General features: G+C 40.0%; 1 protein-coding gene across 6 annotated transcripts in view; it reads left to right on the top strand.

The window, feature by feature from the left end:
- Positions 1-20929, top strand: part of camta1a (calmodulin binding transcription activator 1a) — a 376271-nt gene that overhangs the window by 273801 nt on the left and 81541 nt on the right. For all 6 annotated transcript variants that reach the window (XM_053240813.1, XM_053240818.1, XM_053240812.1 and 3 more), the window contains one exon: positions 11556-11627. In XM_053240813.1, coding sequence (XP_053096788.1) covers positions 11556-11627 — 72 coding nt within the window. The remainder of the gene's footprint in view (positions 1-11555; positions 11628-20929) is intronic.

Here is a 20929-nt window from a genome sequence, read left to right as displayed (position 1 = left end):
AAATCTTTGCAACACGCTTTCCCACTTTGTTCCAAGTTCATTTAAAATTTGCTGTGATCAACAAAAAAATCACATAGTTCCTGAAATGTCACAGGTTATATTTGAGTATTTGTCATAGGCTGCTATAATTTCTTAGCCTAGCACCTTTTTTTCAGTAGATTTTCAGTTGAACATGGCAAACTGATTCACACAACTGGTCAGACTCAGTGAGTGATAACATTCAGTTCAGAGAGTTGATCAATAACCGTCACAATGCATCTTGAAATCCGCACATTTGCTGAGAGGTTTTTGTTTTTTGGTTCCTTTAATCAAACCTGGCTGACATGTTGTTTGTTGCCTAGAAATGAAGTAGAATTCATAAAATAATAACACTTATGTTACATAAATTCCCCACAAAGTTCACTTCAGTTGTACTTGTGAACCGGTTCAAATGATTCAGTAAAAAGAGTCAGGCATTTCAGAATATTCTGAAAGTGGTAAGTGCCCCCCCCCCCCAAAAAAAAAAAAACAAAGACCTAACACAAACATCTGTTCATCCACTGCCCTAGTTTGGCACATGACTTGTATTGTCCTTGAAATAAATATTTCATGTAAGTCCTGAATTTGATTTTAAAGCATATGTCTGAACCATGAAAAAGAGACCTCTATGTTTATTCATATCCTGCTATAATGCAATTATACTTTCAGACACACTAGCAGCTTTACAGTACATATGCAATGAGTGCCTCACTGTTTAGTCGGACCTGTGTCACACCGCATATAAGTCTCATGCTGCCTTTGAGCTACAGGGACACTGGCAGTAGTGTGTGGGAGGAATGAACTCACAATGTGTGAACAGGAGAGAAGACAACGTCTGGTCAAGGTCTGAAGTTAGTATTTATCCTCCTATTAGTATTTTCTTTTCATCCCCCATGCTGTTTTCTTCTTTCCTGGGAGTGAAGCAGCCTTTCCATATCTCTTCTGATGTATCTGATGAGCTCAGTCTCTCTCTCCATCCTCTCACTTGATCTTCTTCCTTCTATAATTCTTGACCTTGTCTCATTTTCTCTTTTTTTTTCTATAAGCAATATTTGGTGAGCTGACAGCAGAGAAGCACACCTCTGCTTACCCCATGTCTGCATTTTACAGGTCATGCCAGCATGCCTGCGGTATTTTCCCCAATGTGAAAAATACATGAGAAAGCAGTTAGCGTGAAAAGGAACACACACACACAGAGAGAGAGAGAGAGAGAAAATATCCTCAGAGAATTCTCACACAGACAAGCTGTTTTTTTGTTGCCAACATCCGACACCAGCCGTGTTTATTTCGTGCTTACAGATCTCTCTCCTGGCTCTTAAATTTCGATTGCTCCTTAATAACACCAAGCCTCAGCTCTAACTGAGCATTTTGATGACCATCATCAACTACTTGAGCCTTTAGCTGTGACTCAGCTGTTCTCAGACAGACATGGCTGACATGGCTTTGTCTTGAACATAGAACGTGATGTCGATCAGTTGACCATTACATGTTGTAATGGAGTGGAAAAGTGCATGAATAATGGTCTTCACATGTCAACATGTACAACAGTCTGCTTGCTGGAGTCTGCTGTTTGCTGGAGGATGTTTTTGGGAGACTGGAGGGGCAATTATGCTTTAATACATGAAAACTCAGATGGGTTAATTTATTCTATAAAAATTTTTATGAATAATCCATGTAAAAGTTGCATTACCACAATATGTTATAATTGGTGAGAAATGAGGTATGTTTACATCTCAGGAACCTTTGGAACTTCTGACCCATCTCTACTGGGGACCCTTTGAGTTCCTGTTTTAGAGTAGAGCTTTCTGTATTGAAGGTTGCTGAATGATCAAACTCAAGAATAACCAACACTCTTATCTTCCAATGTTAAAAATCTGCAATTCCTAAGTTATATATCATACACTTCACAAATGTCAAAGCAGAATGATTCCACACTACTTTGGTTTTTAGAGTCAAAAACCTTTACAGGAGTATGTTTACACTTTCATAAAAATAGACGCACAGCATGTGTTTGTAAAAATACAATTGTGAGAAATACAAGACTGAACTGTGTTTTGCTGTTTGTAGCAACTTTAACTTCCATACTCTCATAAAAAGGGAACTAAACTGTAGCTTTCCATGTCACTGAGGTGGTACCCTCAAGGGTACACCTTTTGTTGTATGCTGAAATGTACATAATTGTTGCCATGTTGCCTCAATCAATTAGAATTGTATACTGCTTTTAACAGTAGACATTGTCATAAAGCAGTTTTACAGAAATACCGATGTAGGTTTAGATCTCTAATGAGCAAGTCAGAGGAGACCATGGCAAGAAAAATCTCCATGATGACAACATGATGAAACTGAGAGGAACTAGAGTCAAAAGGGAACCCGTCTTCTTCTGGGACTGGATTATAAAGCATTCCTTTTCTATAACTGTGTAACGTAAAGTCAAACAGTATATTATATGTTTTGAAAGGATTTTTTTAGGCTATTGTGAATAAAAATACTGGGATAAGGACAGGACAGTCTACGATTTTGATTGCAGCAGTTCTTAAGTACAAGTCTATACTACACTATATGGCCAAAAGTTTGCAGACAACTGACCATCACAGCAATATGTGGTTCTTCACAACTCTGTTGCCACGAAGTTGGAAGCAGTTGCCCAATGGAAGTGGCCGAAACATGTTCCAGCATGACAATGCCCCTGTGCACAAAGTGAGGTCCATGCAGACATTGTTTGCTAATGTTGAAGTGGAAGAACTTGAGTGGTCTGCACAGAGCCCTGACCTCAGCCCCACTGAGCACCACTGGGATAGAATGCAACAGTGGTATCCAACCTCACTAATGCTCTTGTGGCTGAATGAGCACAAATCCCCACAACCACTCACCAAAATCTAATAGAAAGCCTTTCCAGAAGAGTAGAGGTTATTATAACAGTAAAGGGTGGACTAAATCTGGAATGAGATGTTCAAAAAGCGCATGTTACGGTCAGGTGTCCACAATTTTTTGGCCATATTGTGTATCTAGTTGAGATTACCACTGAAGAAAGGGAAAGATTTGGCCATAAACTGTTTTGGTACGTGCAAATCTTTAAGGCGTTCTTGTGCGACCATTGACGACAGCCAAATGTGAGTCACAGCATCTCCATTACTTTACTTTGGCCTAATACTTATGGTTCCTCCAGTGCAGAATGCAAGACAGGAACTCATCCTGGGACTGTGTAGTTCTCATTCAGAAGAGTTTGAGAGCCTTTTAGTTCCTGAAAAGGCTCTTGAATCTCAGAATAGTGTTCCATTTTCAAGTTTCATTTCTTGTCCTATATAATTACATATGTTTTTCCCTGCAGCTTTTGATCTTCTCTTGTCTTACACATTCAGCGTTATGTACTGGCCTTCACAGATGTTAATATTTCAGACTTTTCGTGTTGGACAGCACAGTCCCAGTGGAGCTTGCCCTTTGTGTTAGGAGCCCATGCATCACCGGCGCTCTGACTCAGACAGACAGAAATATGCCATTTATTTTTATAGCAGCCTAATAGAAGAAAGCACAGATGAGGAGCCAAGAGCAAGGAAGTGGAGATGGAGTGTCATGAGCACTACTAGACTCTTTCTAGCTGTTTGTTGTGGTAATTGTACTTGGCTGTATGGTAATCTGAAACTTTGCACATTAGCCGCTCAGGCCTGAAAACAAGCTCGTAGACCTGTTCCTAGAGACTTTCCACCAGCCACTCATACATCTGTGTAGAATGATATTGTGCTGTTTTAATAAGAGTACAAAAAAATGGTGGAACATATCTGTTACTTTAATTACTGAGAGAAACACCAAATACAATCCTTTTTCAAGCGAGTGAAAGACAAAATCCTAAACAGTAACAAACAAGATCATACCCATTATTCAGGCTAGTTTCCCCAGACCCTGTAACATTACATTCTTGACAGAGAGGTGACGATTTATTTGTAGAGACTTATTAAATGAATTGGAAAGCATAATTCATATTACAAAATACATATCCAAACTCACAATCCAAAACAACTACAAAAGGAATCCATGAGCAAAATCCAAAGAAATCTACCCAGGAGTGGATGAGGTAACTCATCTCAAAACTTACCAGTAATATCAGCAAGACTTTGCAAAGATTGTGTGCCAGGGTGAAGTTTTAATAAGCGGAGTTATCAAGCTGCATGGGAATTTAATGAGTTGCTATGATAACAGTACGGTTAGAGATTGGTGAACCACCTCTGGTGGACAGGTGAGGTATTGTAACATTTAACACAAAATGATCTTACAGTTATGCAAATTTCTCATACTATAGTTGTGTTGCAATGTCCTGCATAACAGTTAGAGGGTTTTTGAAGCTACCAACCTCAGCTAGAGAGCTTGTTATAGTCGAGTGGTATTGGGATGAAAAGGCGTGTATCCTGCAGCAAGACACCAATCAAAAATAAAAGGAAAAATCAACAGAATAGAAGAGAAAACAAGCAAAAGAAAGAAGTCAAGTCATCTGAGAGGAAACAAGGTTACAAAATGAGTCAGAGCCATTTGCAAAGGCAAAGAGAATACATACAAGTTATTAAACTGTAATTAGATCACATTCAGAAGGGAAATGCAAACTTTAAATAGTCATTTTCTTTTTGTTTCACTATTATTAACATATACCATTAAACCATTTTGTTACTTTTGATAGTTAAGAAACATCAATTAAATGTAACAAACTAAATGTCAAATGAAATTACTTTGTCTTCTTCATTTTGTCTTAAGGATCTGCAAAGTTTTGGATACAGCCATTTATGTTTTCCGTCACTATTTTCTGTTGTGCCACAGGGCTTTTGAATTGAAGTCTTTTCTATAGTAACAGCTAATTCACTGGTGCTTGTACAGTGGACACGCCACGTAATCTAAAACTAATAATAAACTGATTCAAAATGTGCTGTTATTTAACAAAGAAAGAAATTGTATAAATTGTATTGTTTTCTGTATGTAGGTGTTTAACATTTATGGAAGGAGTCTTGCAGTTCTTGGTAACAAGCTGTATTTTTCTGTCTTATTACCTTCAAGAGAAAGTGAGGGAATGTGTGTTTATAGCTGCTGTAATGTAGGTGATAACAGGAACTGACTTGATTCACAGATGTTCATATAACCATAAATGGATATAAAGAACAGCATGTTATTCTCCATTGCGGTAACGACCCTCTGCTTCCCTTCATGCCACATCACTCGACTCCATCATTGATTATTTTCCTATAAAAGCACACCCCATCATGCTTCATGTCTTACTTAAGTGTTATCTGGGTTGAATAGCTATTTTGCAAGAAACCATACATAACTGTGTTTTAGTTACATTGGATATTGAAGTAAAAATGGAATCCATTCGAAATTTTCAGATGTTTTAAAATATTTCCATAGTTATGTGTAATGAGTTCCTACTCAACACCGGTACTGGCAGTGCTGTGAACAGCATCTGGTGTCACTGTCAGCATTTCACTTTCTCCATAACATGCTGACTATTTCCAGTGGAGATGATGTCATACTTAGAGGGGATCGATAAAGGGACATACACACACACACACACACACACACACACACACACACACACACACGCACACTGCTGTGCTTGTGCCTGCTCTTTTTCTGCTCGCACTTGCTCTCTGTGTTACACACACACACACACACACACAATACACACATACCTAGACACCAGGTTTGTGAGAACAGGGAAGATTCTATAGTTGGTTTCCCCTGACACTGTCAGGTGTGCACAGAAGCTTTGTGGCTAAAATTGGAAGAAAACTGCCCTCTCTCATCCTCCTATCCTCTCCCCTCAGGCTGCTTTTGTGAGCCTTTAACCTTGGCCAGCGGGCTGTAGGAGAGTGAGTAATTCTAACCTTAAAAACCTGCTGATTAAAGCTAGTTTTGTGGAATTCGATTCCACTTAATGCCTTTGGCTCCAAGCCCAGCACCCAGGCCTTAACATCAACTCAACAGATCCTGTGTCTTCACTCAGGAGGACGTGCATGTTGGTGCACACACACACACGCCACACCCACACACTCACACAAACTAGCTGCGTTATTAAGAGTGAAGAATTAGAATGGACAGAAGCTCACGGCTCTTCTCTCAGCGGGATTCCTGTGTTTTTTTAATCTTGATGTATGGCTATGTTTATTGGTCCACTTCGAGTAATTAATTCCCTTCTTCAGGGGATGTTTATAAGCAAAATTATCATAAGACTTTCATTTCAGAGTGCTTCATTTGTTTCTGTTTTGTTTAGACGTTTTTGTGCGTTTGATAGATTTGATTGAAGGCCCTCCACCTTCCGTTCATTTTCACGGCTCATTTTCAGGGTTTGAACATGGTTAAGTGGGTGTTGCAAAACTACCAGAGTCATATCATAGAACTATTGTAAAGAAAAGTTGATGGTAAAGAAAAGTCTAAAGTTGATGTATCATTTTATCCCGCACTACGACGGTGTCTGGAGCAAACCTTTCTCAGATACGACTGCTGTGCTTTCCTGCATTTGAATCAGTGTAGACTTGTTCAAGCTTTTATAGCAAATCATAAATAAAGCTGTACAGAAATATATACAGTATATATTATATTATTTTAGACTTTCTCATCAGCAAAATACAGATATCAGCAAAGCATGCCATGATAGAGCATGAGGGATTTAACTTCCCATTCGTAGACCCCTGATCCTTTTATGATCGACGGTATTACAGGAGCAAGTCAATAGTAAATAGCGCCAACAAACTAAAGCCAGCAGCATGGGTCCTGGCAGGCTTTGAGAGTGTGCGGGAGGTATAGATCAGCTCAAGGGAGCGCTAACTTCGAACTGCTGCCAGCTTTGAGACCGTTGCTATATTAGTCAGGCTTTGCCTGGGGCTGAATGAGCAACCCCTCAGGCTGGTCTACATATTGATGCTTCACTGATACAGAAGCTGCTGTTGCTTCATCCAGTCCTAATGAAGCCATGACACCAAAGCAGCACAGGCGGCCTGACTGGCATGCTAACAGACTCAGGAGTCACTGTGAGACAGTTAGTGACAGCGCCTTGCTCACACTGATACTGAAGGAACATGTGGAAGGCATGAAAAATGTGCTCGTCTAACGGATTGGTCATAGATTTGTCTTGATTATCTACAAGTTCTCGACTTTATCCAGTCAGTGAAGTAATTCATCAATTTGCCCCTAGATGATTTTTTTTCAAATTGCATGATTGAGTGTTCCCGCGAAGGATTCATTGTCTAATGTATTATTCCAAGTATCAAGGTTAACATGTGCTTCAGTGTAGCTGAAGAAAGACATGCATCACACTGTGGCCTATTTTATTATACATAACTCTCTTCTAACACACACACATACACATATTAAGCCAGCATTGTTGGGGTGCAAAACTGCAAATTGGCAACATAAATAACGTGCCAGCATCTGATTAAGAGTGCCTTCACAGATCATTATGAACTAATGAGAGAATGTCCCATCTCGGGCAGGTTGGTCGCCTTGCTGTCACTGCCTGTCTGCTCTGATGGATGGCACGATGGGACGCGTCTCATCGAGATGTCTGCAATTGGCAGCCTCCATCAGCTTCTGTCACGTCTGAGCCGTCTGACTCTTCTGTGCCCATTTAAAGCCCCCTCTCCTCCACCCGACCCTGACACCACACACTCCAGCCCCACAGGGCGGTGACTCATGCTAGCCTGATGCTTGTTTAAAGTTGCTTATGTCTCCTGGGCATGACCATCATAACTGCCTTCTCTCCAACCCACAAGTTTTATCAACACAGCTTGGATATGTCTAGCAATGTAGTTTATATTCTCCTGTTGCGTCACCTTTAAGATGGAAGGCAGACTGAGTAATGGAGAGCAGGTCTGTATTATAGTGCGAATATAATTACACTTTAATTGCTTGCCATTTGATGTGCTGTCATTTGTCACAGCCCACAGACAGCAAATAATGGCTTCTGTCTTTGTCACTTCGTCACATTTCCATGCGGTCTTGAGAGAGCATCAGAAAACCAGCTGAATGATATGCATATTGAATTACTGATTAGCTTTTCGCCGCCATTGTCTGTTTCCTCATTTGCATGTCTTTTGTGCTGTTACAAAGTTGCATTTGGAATTGGATCCGTGCACGCCCAAGTTCCACGTTTTTTTTATTTTTTTGGTAATTTCAGAAATGGAGAGGTAAAATAAGACTCATCGTTATAGTGTATTGCGTGAGTCTGTTTATGTTGGCAATGAGTTTACAGCATGGGTCGAGCTTGCTGAGATTCCTGTATTGGGTTGACAGGTGCAGCAGTGAGCCTCTACCTTGGCTTTGTGTGAATACTTTGTGTATTCTATAAATTGGGTAAACAGGAGCTGCCTGGGGCTAATTTATTCACTGTCCAGTCCTCACAGTGGGTGAAACAGCATGCATCCATCCTCACCTGTCAATCCTAGGAAATAGGACTTCCTAAAATGGTCCAGACGTGCCTGAGAAGTGCAGCAGAAGTACACATGCAGACTGCCCTCTGCTGTTGGAGAGACTGGCATCTCTGGTGGATGTAGTTTTAGTCCTGTAGTACCCCGTTTTGCACGTTTAGTTTTGATTACTCCGATATACCCACATCAACTGAGGAAGGGCTGTTAATTAGCCGAATAGTTGAATCAGCTGTAATGGGAGCAGGGAAACTAAAATGTTCAGGACAGGAGATATACCAGTAAAAAGGTTATATAAGCTTGATTTAAGGAATATTTAATAATAGTTAAAACTGTCAGATTATTAGTAGCAAAATATAATTTAATTGGGAGTTCCTCTTAAGCCCATTGTTAACACATCTTCTGACTCTGATAAACTGCAGTGCACCACACAAGCCTATTCGCAAGAATTTTGGGCCCCTAAATGGGGACATTGGTCAAAAAAGAACGAGAACCTCTTGTATAGAGCCAAGATGACACCCAGCATCTAGGACCAAGTCTACATAAACAGGGATTCAGTGCATCAGTGTATCATTGTTGTTCATTATAGCCCTATAGTGACTTACCACTTGCAGACCAGAGCATTCATTGTCCTCGGCGCCATGGCTGTTTCCTGCAGAGATGTACCATCTGTAACCTCAGTCACAGACTTGAACAAACTCGTTTGTTTGTTTAAGGATGATGGAGAGAGAGAGAGTGACTACTTACTGATATGGGTGCCTGCGGTCTTAATCTGTGCTGGCCTTGTCTTGCTAACTCAACCTGACTTGCTCTGCTAGGGTGCATTGGTATAATTAATCAGGGCTGTTTAATGCCAGCAAATGACTGATTATTCCAACACACTTGCTTTGCTGTTTGGTTGCACTCTCTTTCCCCAATTTCCACCCAATTTAGTCATTACCAATTCCCACCCCATTATCTAGGTCTCTCTCTATTGCACAACAGTTACTGATCTGGAAGGGTGAGGGCTAAACATGTGCTTCATCTGAGAAACATAAAACCAGCTGCTACATTTTGCAACTACTGTTCATTCCAGATCAGTGGAAGACAAACTAAACAGACACCTGTGATTGGTCTACATCACACTAATCAACAGTGAGAGAAGGAAACAAGGGCATGCTGCTAACCCAGAGATAGGGCCAATTATGCTCTCTTGGACTCCTGGCTATGGATGGCTAGTTTGCAGTTTCCCAAAGATAGGCTGAAACTTTTAGCCCTGCTTAGACCTAGTTACCTAGCTTAATGCATCCGGATTAAAAGGGTTCTATCAGGATTATGGAGGGTATGGCGCTCTACCACAGCCATCAACCAGTGGACAAAACTGACGAATGGGGGAAAAAATTAATAGTGCACCTCCTATTCATATCTGTGTATAACACATTATCTGAATAATGAATTCGTATTCAGTTATATCTCTAATCCGGATAGAGATTATCCACATTAAAATGCTGGTGTAAATGCACCACTCTAGCTACTGCAGGATGTCTGAGAAGCATTTTAGCCAGATAACATCACGTCATAACACACATGGCTCATGATCTCCGACATTCAAAATCATAATTCCCAATGCTGCAACCATCTTTGTGGAGAACAAGTAGAAATAAGAAACAACCTTAGAATTTGGTGTCAAGTGTTAAGAGCTGATTTGTATATTACACACAATACAGCATCACATATGACCCATTTTATGACCCAAAATGCATATTACTACCAGATATTCAGTACCATGATATGCATATCAATTCTCCACATCAGCTTGTTGAGGAAGTGCAACTCTGCCCTCAGACTCCTCCACTTATTTAGAACTTATTTAGAAAAAAAAAAGCATTGTGTACTGTCTTGTATTCAGACACCATTGTTTTTTGCCATTCTTCTTCCATAGTACATTATGGAGCTGCTGTAACCACAGAATTGGAGATTTGATTTATTCCTGAAAGGCCAAAGCTCCCCAGCTTAAGCGCTCCCAAACAGCATAGAAGACGAAGAGAAAACCACCAAAGCCCTCAGCTGCCTTTCTCGTGTTATGGTTTGCTAGGCCTCCATCAGATATGTATGATGGAAAGACTTGCAAAGTTTTGACAGTTTATAGCCGAGACTCGTACAAATTTTCATTTCAGCCCTGTCCCTTCAGCTGTCTGGAGCAATTCACTTGAATTACAGCTTTCAAAATGTTACAATATGGAGAAGTCCAAACCTTAAGTTGTAACTGTGTAAAAGTGATTCATTGATATACGAATGTAGCATAAAAGGTGTAAGTATGTAAAATGTGATTTTGTGAATTGCAACACGAACAGTGTACATAAGATTTGTAGTTGTAGTATGAAGATTGTTCTCTCAAACCTTAGGCTACACAGTTGCAGGTTTGAAGTCCCCATGAAATGACTTGTAATCTGTGATTTGATTATAAATTTGAGAAGAGAGAGAAGAGATTTGAAACAAGATGTGTCATTTTGCTGAAGTACTTGACTGATTTTACACAGCAGCCAATAGCATTCAAGATACACCATACCCACACTGAATCGAAACAAACCAGACAGTAGTTTAGCAAACTAGTTAGATATGGAGAGCAGTGAAGAGTTTAGCAAGCGTCTTTTTTGTCATCACAGGGAGGCAGCTGATGCTTCTACATGGTAGATAAAGTGATATTACGTACTCCTACTGATAGAAGCTCCAACAGTGTATAAAGATGAAATTGTGTTCTTGATCAGCCCCAAGTTGGTAAAACACTCATCTTAACTCCTTCTCTTACTGTCACATAACTTGCACAAATTCCACCCTCCCATTTTTCACAACCAAGGGAGGGTTGGAGGAGGGAATATGCACAGCCTAAAACACTTTTTTTTTTATTAGATATACTATGATTTTGGCGCCAATAACACTAAGGGACAGATACACAAAGATCTGAAACGCTAATTTTGAATTCAAGGGTACTTTAAGAATCTGATTAAGAATCGGATTTGTGGTTTTTGCCAAAAAATTTCATTGGTTGGTAGATCAAATTTTCTGCTCTGTACTAACTGTGTATTTCTCTCTCTCTGTCTCTCTCTGTCGCTCTCTCTCTTTGTGTGTGTGTGTGGTGTGTGATATCTCTTTCCCTAGTGTCTCTACGGCTGTTACGTGCACTCCTCCATCATCCCCACCTTCCACCGCAGGTGCTACTGGCTGCTGCAGGTAAAAGCCTTGCTTTCTTTACATGTACTTCAGTAGGCATTTGAGTGTCTGTGCATGAGTTTTTCTGTGCGCCTCTGAGTGCCTCTGCCTTCTTTCTAAGCAACAGCAGCAGTTTTTTTACAATTCTGTAACATTTTGCTGAAGTTCTTCAATTCTTTCCTGCCACTCTACCCCCCTGTACGCTTCCTGCAGTGTATTTTTGCACTAGCCTTCCTACTTCACACACTTGCTGCAGCCTTGTGAATGTATATTTTACATAACTCTTGGGAATCTGCCACATATAGATGGCAGACCTGGTTCTCTGTAGTATATAGTGTATAGAAAAAGATGGCAGTTATGTATAGTCGTTGCATCCATTCTTTTTTTCTGTGTGCACTTTTCAGGCATTACATTGTTTAAGGAGTGGGTGCGGAGTGTTCTTAAAGGTAGATAGGTGGAGGCAGCGGTGTCTCTGTCTGATGTGTTATGTCCTTTTGTCTATTCTTATGTGACGTCTGTTATGGAAAGTCTTTGTTACTTCTTGCTTCTATTGAATTCAGTTAAATTTTATTTGTGGAGTGCTTTTAACAATAGACTTTGTCACAAAGCAGCTTTACAGAAATCTGGATGTAGATTTAGATCTTTAATGAGCAAGCCAGAGGTGACAGTGTCAAGGAAAACCTCATTGAGACAACACGATGAAGAAACCTTGAGAGGAACCAGACTCAAAAGGGAACCCATCTTCTTCTGGGCGACACTGGATAGTGAGATTATAAATAAATACAGGATACAGCTGTAGAAGATTAAAGACAAACAATAGTAAGTGTTTTGAAAGGATGTTCAGTATGAGCCTATTGTGTCAAATTCGGAGTTGCAAAGTTTAAGCGGAGACTTAAATCTAAAAGTTAGATGATTTTCTGATGCGCATTTCAAAATTTAACAATATAGCTTCCTTTCGTCCTCATTATTTGGCAGCTTATAAAGTAGCACTTGATCTAGCACATCGTGTTATTTTGCATTCTGTTTTTTTTTTTTTTGTATCATGTTCTGTCAGGTAATTGTGTGTACAATTTAATGAAGCCGCAAGATACTAAATCGAGGTCATGAAATCATAATGTGTGCTCGGGATGTAAAATGTTTTGAATGTTTTTGTTAGCTATCTGAACTCTCCTGTAAAGAAAATGTGCTGCGGGTTTGAAGGATAAGCTGACCGAGAACTTATCTGCTACTTCTATGGCTCACTTTAATTTCATTCATAATTTTATCCATAAAAAAAAAATTCTCAAAATAGTAGTGTCTTTGGTTTAAGAGGACTCCTCTGATGTCCTCCATGAAAAAAACCTTTTGTGGGATTAAATGTATGATACTATTGATTAATTAGTAATATCATAGCATAGCTTATAACAACAGTTCCCCAATTTTAGAGAACATTTGTCCCAAGTCCAACTTGCAAGATTGGATTTTCCCACTGTGGCCTTGTCATGTTCCCAGTGCCTTCGTTTTTTGTAAAAAATATAGTATTTTGCAGCTAATAGCAGAAAGTAAGAAGGGTAGTGGGAAGGGGTGGAGTTAATCTGGCATGTGGACATGGGTTACTTCTAATTTGCACAGCATGCATATTCATAATGCCTTGCATTATTTATGAAAAGAAGCAAAGACATTCCTAGGTCTTTTTAGTAGTTTCTTGGGCATTAAAAACATTAAACAATTTATTATCCAACATAGATTATTTTTAATGCCTTAAAATTACATGTTCAGGGGAAGAGGGGAAGTTTATGAAGATTAACTGTAAAACCTCCGGCAGCAGTGGGCCACTGCTGATCACCTCTAGCATTTAGAAAATTTAAAGAGCATATCAGGCATTCAGGCTATACTTCACTTGATTTCTTGGATCCAAACATTGAGAGGCTTGTAGCTCAGTTAAGAGTTTATTTTTGCTTCCTTTTTTTGCTTCCTTTGCTAACCACCACAGCATGTGGTGCTTTATAGTAAACGACAATGATTTTCTGCACAGGATTAGGAAGTCCCCCTATCTAGAGCAGGTCAGGAATCGTTATACTAACAGACAGCAATAGCTCTAATCTTGCATTCTTCTTTTTGTCTGAATGGCTTTTACTTTCATGTTAAAATCAATGTTGATATTATACCTATAATATGGTAGTCCTGAGTAAGCCATACATCATGTAACCACCTTATTCTATTCGACCAGTGTGTTCTGAATAAGACCATAATCACAATAACCTTTGTCTGACAGAAACAGGGCAACCCAGTATACCATGAGACAGCTTGTCCATGGATCGTGTGTCTCTATTCCATCGTTTTATCCTGGTGCTGTGTGTATAGAAAATGCCATTATCTGGTGTGTTAAATAATTCATTCATTCATTCATCTTCAGTTGCCCTGTTATCGTGGCCAGGGTCACGATGGATTCAGAGCACTGGACATGAGGCAGGAATACAGCATGAATGGGACGCCCAGCCATCGCCTGTCCAATCTTAGGGCACCAACACCCACATCCACACACTCATTCACACCTAGGGGCAATTTAATTTTGGGATTTTAATTTTGGGAGGTTGGAGGAAACCGGAGAACCTGATAGAAACCCATATGGAGATGGGCAGAACATGCAAAACTCCACACAGACAGTAAGCCAAGCTCAAACTGTTGTCGAGAGTTGAGATGGCAGCTCTACCGTACCATATTGTCCTTTGTCTCTGAGAGTTCCACATTTTAATTCTAAATGTAGGTATTTCTAATAATTACCCTGTGCTCATACTATCAAGTGACAATGCCACAAGCAACCATTAATTTCATGTTTAAATTAGTGACACCAAGCCTCAGTTTCATCGGCAGGCTTGAGGCATGACAGTAGAGTGACATGCAAAATTTTAATTGAGATTTTCTCAATTTTATGCAGGCTACTTATGATATTGTGCGCCCTCGAAACCAAATGACTGTCCTTTGACCAATCATGTGGTATGGGTGCATGATTGGCAGACAGAAATGGAAAAAAAAATAATAAACACCATGCAAGTTGCTAGTTCCTATTGGAATTTAAAAACAGATGGAAAGTGCACTCTCACAAACAGCAGCATTAACCCTCACTACATGGCCACGAGAGACAAACCTGGAGCGGCATCTGTATCATGTTTGCTGTAGTGTGAACGCAGGGTAAAAAGTCTTAAAAATAAGCACTTCCACTTAAGTACACATATGGCATTGTGCTCTCAGGCCAGTTATCAGCTGCAGAATAACACGACTGTAAACCTCTGAGAGACTCACTCAAAGGTCATCACTTACAGAGTGTGTACATAAGCATGTCCTGGCAAATAAGCAGCTCTAACACACTCCAGAAGGCGACAAATCGTCACCTTTAGAAAGAAGGGTAACACGGAAAGTTGCAGCATCTGTTTGTTGCCATAACAACAGCTCAACTCATTTATAAATGACTACCATACAGTGCAGGGGCGTTGAAAGATTATTGTTAGAAACGAGCTAAATTAACATTGCAAGCATGAACCAGGGGTTCAAGCAGGAAACATTTGGACAGCTGTTGGACTGCATCTCTATTGATAGTGCTGATGTTAACAAAACTTTCTCTGAGCACCTACACATCTAGAATAAAGTGCTAAATCTCTTATCTTGCATGATCAATCTCTGTGAATATATCTCTATGTATAGGTGCTGAAGTATTTGACTTTGGATGGTAAAACCAGAAGTACATGTAAAATCCTTTACAGTTGAATGACAAGCAACTCAAGTCATTTTCATGACCATCATTAAAACTTGTGAAGTGTGCAAGAGGTTTTGAAGAAAAAGTGTATTTGAGGAGAATGGTTTTACTTGCAACTGTAACATATTAACTAACAAATACCATGCTAACATACAGTTGGGTCCAAAAGTCAGAGACCACTAGTGAAAATGTTTCTATTTTGCAATCTCTTCTAATTTACTACAACAGTTTTCCTTAACTATGATATTATTGACAACAGAAAACTAGAATCTTTGAAATACATGAATTTTCGTTTCTTAGTATTTGGTTATGTCCCCTTTTTGGTTTGGCTTAAACTGGTGGAATAGCTGGCCTTAAAAAAAAAAAAGCATGCTATTTCCTGAACCATCGCCAGCATTGTTGATAGAAAATCTGAAATTGTTTTGATGAGGAAAGCCTGTGTAATAAGAGTGATGAGGAGAAGATGGGGTAATGAGAAAGCAGGCCTCTCCTCACTCGTTTCAAACATTCTTCCTTCAGATTGCATCTCATTCTTCAAGACGAGCCTCTGCTCCATCCCTGTGCTTTCAGCAGAGCATTTTCTCTTTCTACACAGGAGGGCTTAGGGGAAGCATTAGCAGTATTACCCAGCATGCTTAGCTTCTAACAGGTCCACGACAAACGTTCTCACTCACAGAAAATAGACGGCTTGAATGTGGGAATGGCCGTCAAGGGAGCCGGGATGTTAAAGGCTTATTATCAGTTCAACAGGTATATATATACACACACACACAGACTCTGTGGTTGTCCCAGTGGCTCCCCTAACTGATTCAATCACTCCACGTCTCTTGTTTAACACTTATCGAAAGTAATTCCTTCGCTCTCCTTCTCCATCAAATCCTGCATTAGAGAGCCGAGGTGTAGCCCGGGAGATGACGATAATTATGATTTTAATATATCTGGGGCTGAAACACAACCTCATTTGTCGGGCTGGCTGGCAGAGCCTTGTTGAGGGTCAATAGCCTGCGCCGGAGCCTCTGTATTGTGTGTGTGTGTGGAGAGGAAAGGAGAGCTCCATTGTATAAGATAATGAAATGACTCATAAGTCCGGAGAGTGTTCTGATTAATCATGCTTTTACAGAGCTCGCTTTCACTCTTGCTCTCTCTCACTCTCTCCCTCAATTTCTCCTTGACTGATAGCAAGAGCAGTGAAAGCTGCGAAAGCCGCTTCTCCTGCAGAGACGTGTGTACACTTTAAACAAAGCAGCTGCTCCATCATATACCCTGCTGTATCGTATACCCACGTGTCGAGCTCATTAACACATACGCGCTAATCCACAGAGGTGAACACTCTCATTTACTGAGTCTCGCACCCACCCTCACACTGCTGCTCCCACTTTGACAATTAGACCTGATTGAGTTTGACAGCGAGAAGCGTGGGACCAAAAACTTGTTAAACGATTATCGCAATTTCACAAGCAGACAAAAAGCATTTTACAGCCTATAGTACTATCCTTATGCATTTTTGGAACCTCTTAACACCTACCTACAGCTAATTATGGCTGAGCAAAGAAGTGTAGACGTATCATCTTCAGGGTAATTGATGAGGAGGAGTCGAACTTGGTCAGTTACTCACCTCCTTTGTGCCGGCTCATAGCCGCTGGGCTGGCCAGAAATGGCCCGAGGCTAAAGCAGATTCCTGCTTTGTAGACCCCAGGGTGGGTTCTCCTCCACCCATTTATTTATTCATAGCCATATTTTGTTTATCCAGACCTGCTATGGAGCACCTGAAGCCTGCTAGGAGTCCTATCCCTCCTGCCTGGACAGGAGAAAGTGATGTATATTTAACAGTGCTAACATCGCACCACTGAATCATGTATGAGCTTAACCTCTATTGCACTGATTTAACTGGCAAAATGGGAGCCATAAAGCGTGTTACCACGCCATCTTTTTTCTGCCAGATTGGGTTTCACTAGCTCCAAAGGAGCATTGATTGCAGATAATATTTAAAGCCTTGACGTTTGCAATGAATTCTAAAAAATGCCAGGTTTTAGCTTTGTGCTTCTTGGTGATTCTGTATTGATTCAGAGGCGTATCTGGGAGAAGGAAGTGAGCGATCTGCTGTCCCAAAAGAGTTCAGCATGACTCCTAACCTTACCTACTATTTGACTGTAAAATCCAGAGGCGGAATAAACAGCCTGATCAGCGATGTTATATCAGGGCTGTATGGTTCTGTGCAAGCGTACATTTTTAAATAAAAACATCCAAATAAAATTAGGAAAAGTAAGATTGACTTTTGGATGTTCTGTAATGAAGGTCTTATAGGCATCACAGAGTTTCAATTTCTGAGTATTTTGGAAGGTAGTGTTGATTTGTTTTTATAGTGTGGAAATGGATTTTGACCGGTCAGTGATTGATTGTTTGTTCTTTTTGATCCTCGTATTTTTCCCAAGCTGTTAAATTTTAAATGCTGTTTTGACTGGCTGACATTAAGTTCTTAGGACTATCAATCCAGAAGCATCCATGGTGTAAAATAAGTTCGAGTGCAGGTTATAGACTGACTGAGTGAGTGAAGAGCGCATGGTTTGAGTGGGCTTGTGTGTGTGTGTGTGTGTGTGTGTGCACGCTTGTGTGTGTGCATGTGTTTGAAGCTGGGATTGTGAGTGATGTTGGCAGCGCAGATGAGCAGCTGTTTGATGTGCAAGATGGGACAGCTCCTCCTCCGTCTGTCAACTGGTTTGTGTGTGTTAGTGTGTGTGTGTTTGTGTGTGCATGTGCATCTGTCCTCACTGTGTTCCCAGATTTGACATCTCTGGTCTTTGGCCTTACATAAAATTTTAGCCTCACACCCTGCCATCACACACTCTCTGTTCTTGCTCCTGAGCTGTATATGAGCTAGAAATGTTCGCATAGTCTCTAAAAATAGCAATCTAAATAAATAAAAAGTTAACCTCAGGTGTCATGTCTGTGTTTGATACACTCTCTTCACCATACATTATATTTTTCTATTGATCCTCCTTATGCCTAATCTATAATAGATGTCAGAATGTGTACGATTCTCTGCTTCATGTATAAAATATAACATTACACAAGCTGATGCTGTTATAAAAGACATGCCAATAGGTGGATTTGTTTATGCGTGACTGACAGTGTACCATGTGGTTCACACACTCTCAGAAATAAAGGTACCAAACTGTACTTTTCTTTGCTGGGGTGGTTCCATCAAGGATTCTTCTTTGTACCATTAGTGTGTATCTTTTACCTGGGAAGGTGCATGTGGTGTACTTTTGCTTTGCTTTTAAAGCAAAATGGTCCTTAATATCCAGTTATGTTCCTTCAGTTATGTTTAAAATACATATTAAAATACATATTACGATACAAAAAATGTACCCTTAATGGTACCATTTATTTCTGAGAGTGCCAGATCACTGATATCTCTCCAGTTTGGTGTGTAGTGACCGCTAAAGTCTGCTATTTTTAAGTTCCCTTTGGAAACAGTGCACAAAATGTATAGTCTGTATGCTGTATGATTTGTACAAACCATCATATTTTTGTTTTAGAATTAACCCACTGAGATAAATGCATAAAATTGTCAAGTTGAAAAACTTTAATCCAAAGATCACGTTGTGTTGCAAACGTTTATAAGAAACAAACAGTGGTGTTGTTGCTCGCAAGTGTGAATGGAGGATTAACTGTCCATGAGTAATACAGTTGTGTGGTGGTGTGAGAAAATCCATCGGGTGTCACTGTGGCTGAACTCTGGCAAACCACCCAAAAAACGTACTTTGACACCTCAGATTTCACCAAAATGACATTTTTGTTTACTTTATAACCTTGCCTAGTCTGTGTTCCTGCAAAGATCATGTTGTGTAAGGAGCTAGTTTAATGCTGCATTTGACTGGAGGTTTTCTGACTTCTGACCAGGAAAAAACAAAGAAAACGCCCCCTGAACTCGGAATTCCTATTCGAGAACTCAGGATGGTCTCCTCAGCTTTGAGTTCCTCTGAATTCAACAAGTGACATCAAATCAAAATTGCTTACAGCATCAGCAGTAAACAGCAGTAGACACTTCTTACCTTTAAATGAGTTATGCTGTACAGTATGTACAAGTGTTTGCTTTTGATCAATCAACCTACAGACACATTCGCTTGTTAAATCTCTAACAGTGACTATACAGATTGCTGTTTTGAGGAGGTCATCAAAGTTAGCTGTCTAGCTTGTTGCAGGTGTTTTTTTTCCCATGTTGTACTTTGAAAGCACAGAGGTAGAAAATGATGTAATTCTGAGCTCTGAACTCCCACTGCCAAGGTAAGTCAAATGCAGCATTACAACCACGGTCAGTCTGCCTAAAGATGTCTAAAACCATGATAGCTAAGTGTGATTTCCTCAAACAGTGAATGTCATGCATTGATCAAGTTATTGGTAGCTGGGCTTATCTGTGACGCAACAGAAAATTCTTCATGCTATTGTCGGGAGATCATGAGGAAGCATGTGTTAGCCTTCACCCTCCCTGGTTGGTAGATGTAGTTAAATTTTAAATGCTGTTTTGACTGGCCGACATTAAGTTCTTAGGACTATCAATCCAGAAGCATCCATGGTGTAAAATAAGTTCGAGTGCAGGTTATAGACTGACTGAGTGAGTGAAGAGATCATGAGGAAGCGTGTGTTAGCCTTCACCCTCCCTGGTTGGTAGATGTAGTGTGATAGGGGAGAGCTAGCTGGTAGGTAGGACCTGGGGGAAAGTACTTGTAGCACTTGCCATAGTGAACAGTTTCCAGCTGTAAAAAAAAAAAAAAAAAAAAAAAAAACCTTTTGGAGGTCACCAGATTTTTTTATTATTATTTAAATGCTAGAACTTTACTTCTGGTTGAGATAAATGCAAAAGTGAAATATATTCCATTTCTACAAAGCCTGTCGTTTTTTTACTTGCCAAAACCTCACCATGAGGGATTTCTCCAGTCGCACAGATTTAGGAACTTCTTAAAGTTGGGGATTAAGCATCCATATTGTTCATGCAAGGTAAAACCTCAGGCGAGCTTGACATGAAGTAGCAGAGAAAACAAAAATAAAGTTAATGGAGTGGATTTGAGCTAAACCACAAAGGCTATTTTTATCAATGCAAACAAAACGGTTGGATTTCATCACCCGAATAGTGTTTATATTAAAAGCCCTGGAGCAGAACCAGATCTCTTTAGAGTACTTTAACAAAGAACTTGCTTGTCTGCTGTCAAGATTAAAGCATTAGTTCATAACTGCAAGTGTTTCATAAAAAGTATTTTATGTATTGTATAACTGGCTGCTGGTCTCTGGGATGCAGAATCTCGACAGAGTTCAATCTTTTATGTCAAAACAGCAATCTGAGATCATTAGAAATCAGCTGCAGTAGTGTTGCTCTGGTCTGATGATTTTGTTCCTTGTATTTTTCCTCCATATCCCTTTGTTCCTGCTCTTCACCATATGGACACCAAGTGTCCATTGTGTCCTTCTATCTCAATCAACACTTAGTGTTCAGGGCTTCATGACCCATTTTGCTGGCTATTCCTTCTCTTCCTCCTCAAGACAGACCTTTTTCTCAGGTCTGCTGCTTTCCTCATGCCACTCCACTGATTAT

This window comes from Pangasianodon hypophthalmus, chromosome 16 (assembly GCF_027358585.1).
Source record: "Pangasianodon hypophthalmus isolate fPanHyp1 chromosome 16, fPanHyp1.pri, whole genome shotgun sequence".
NCBI classification, from domain to species: domain Eukaryota; kingdom Metazoa; phylum Chordata; class Actinopteri; order Siluriformes; family Pangasiidae; genus Pangasianodon; species Pangasianodon hypophthalmus.
Note: the sequence above shows the minus strand (reverse complement) of the source record. Positions and strands in the feature narration are given on the sequence as shown.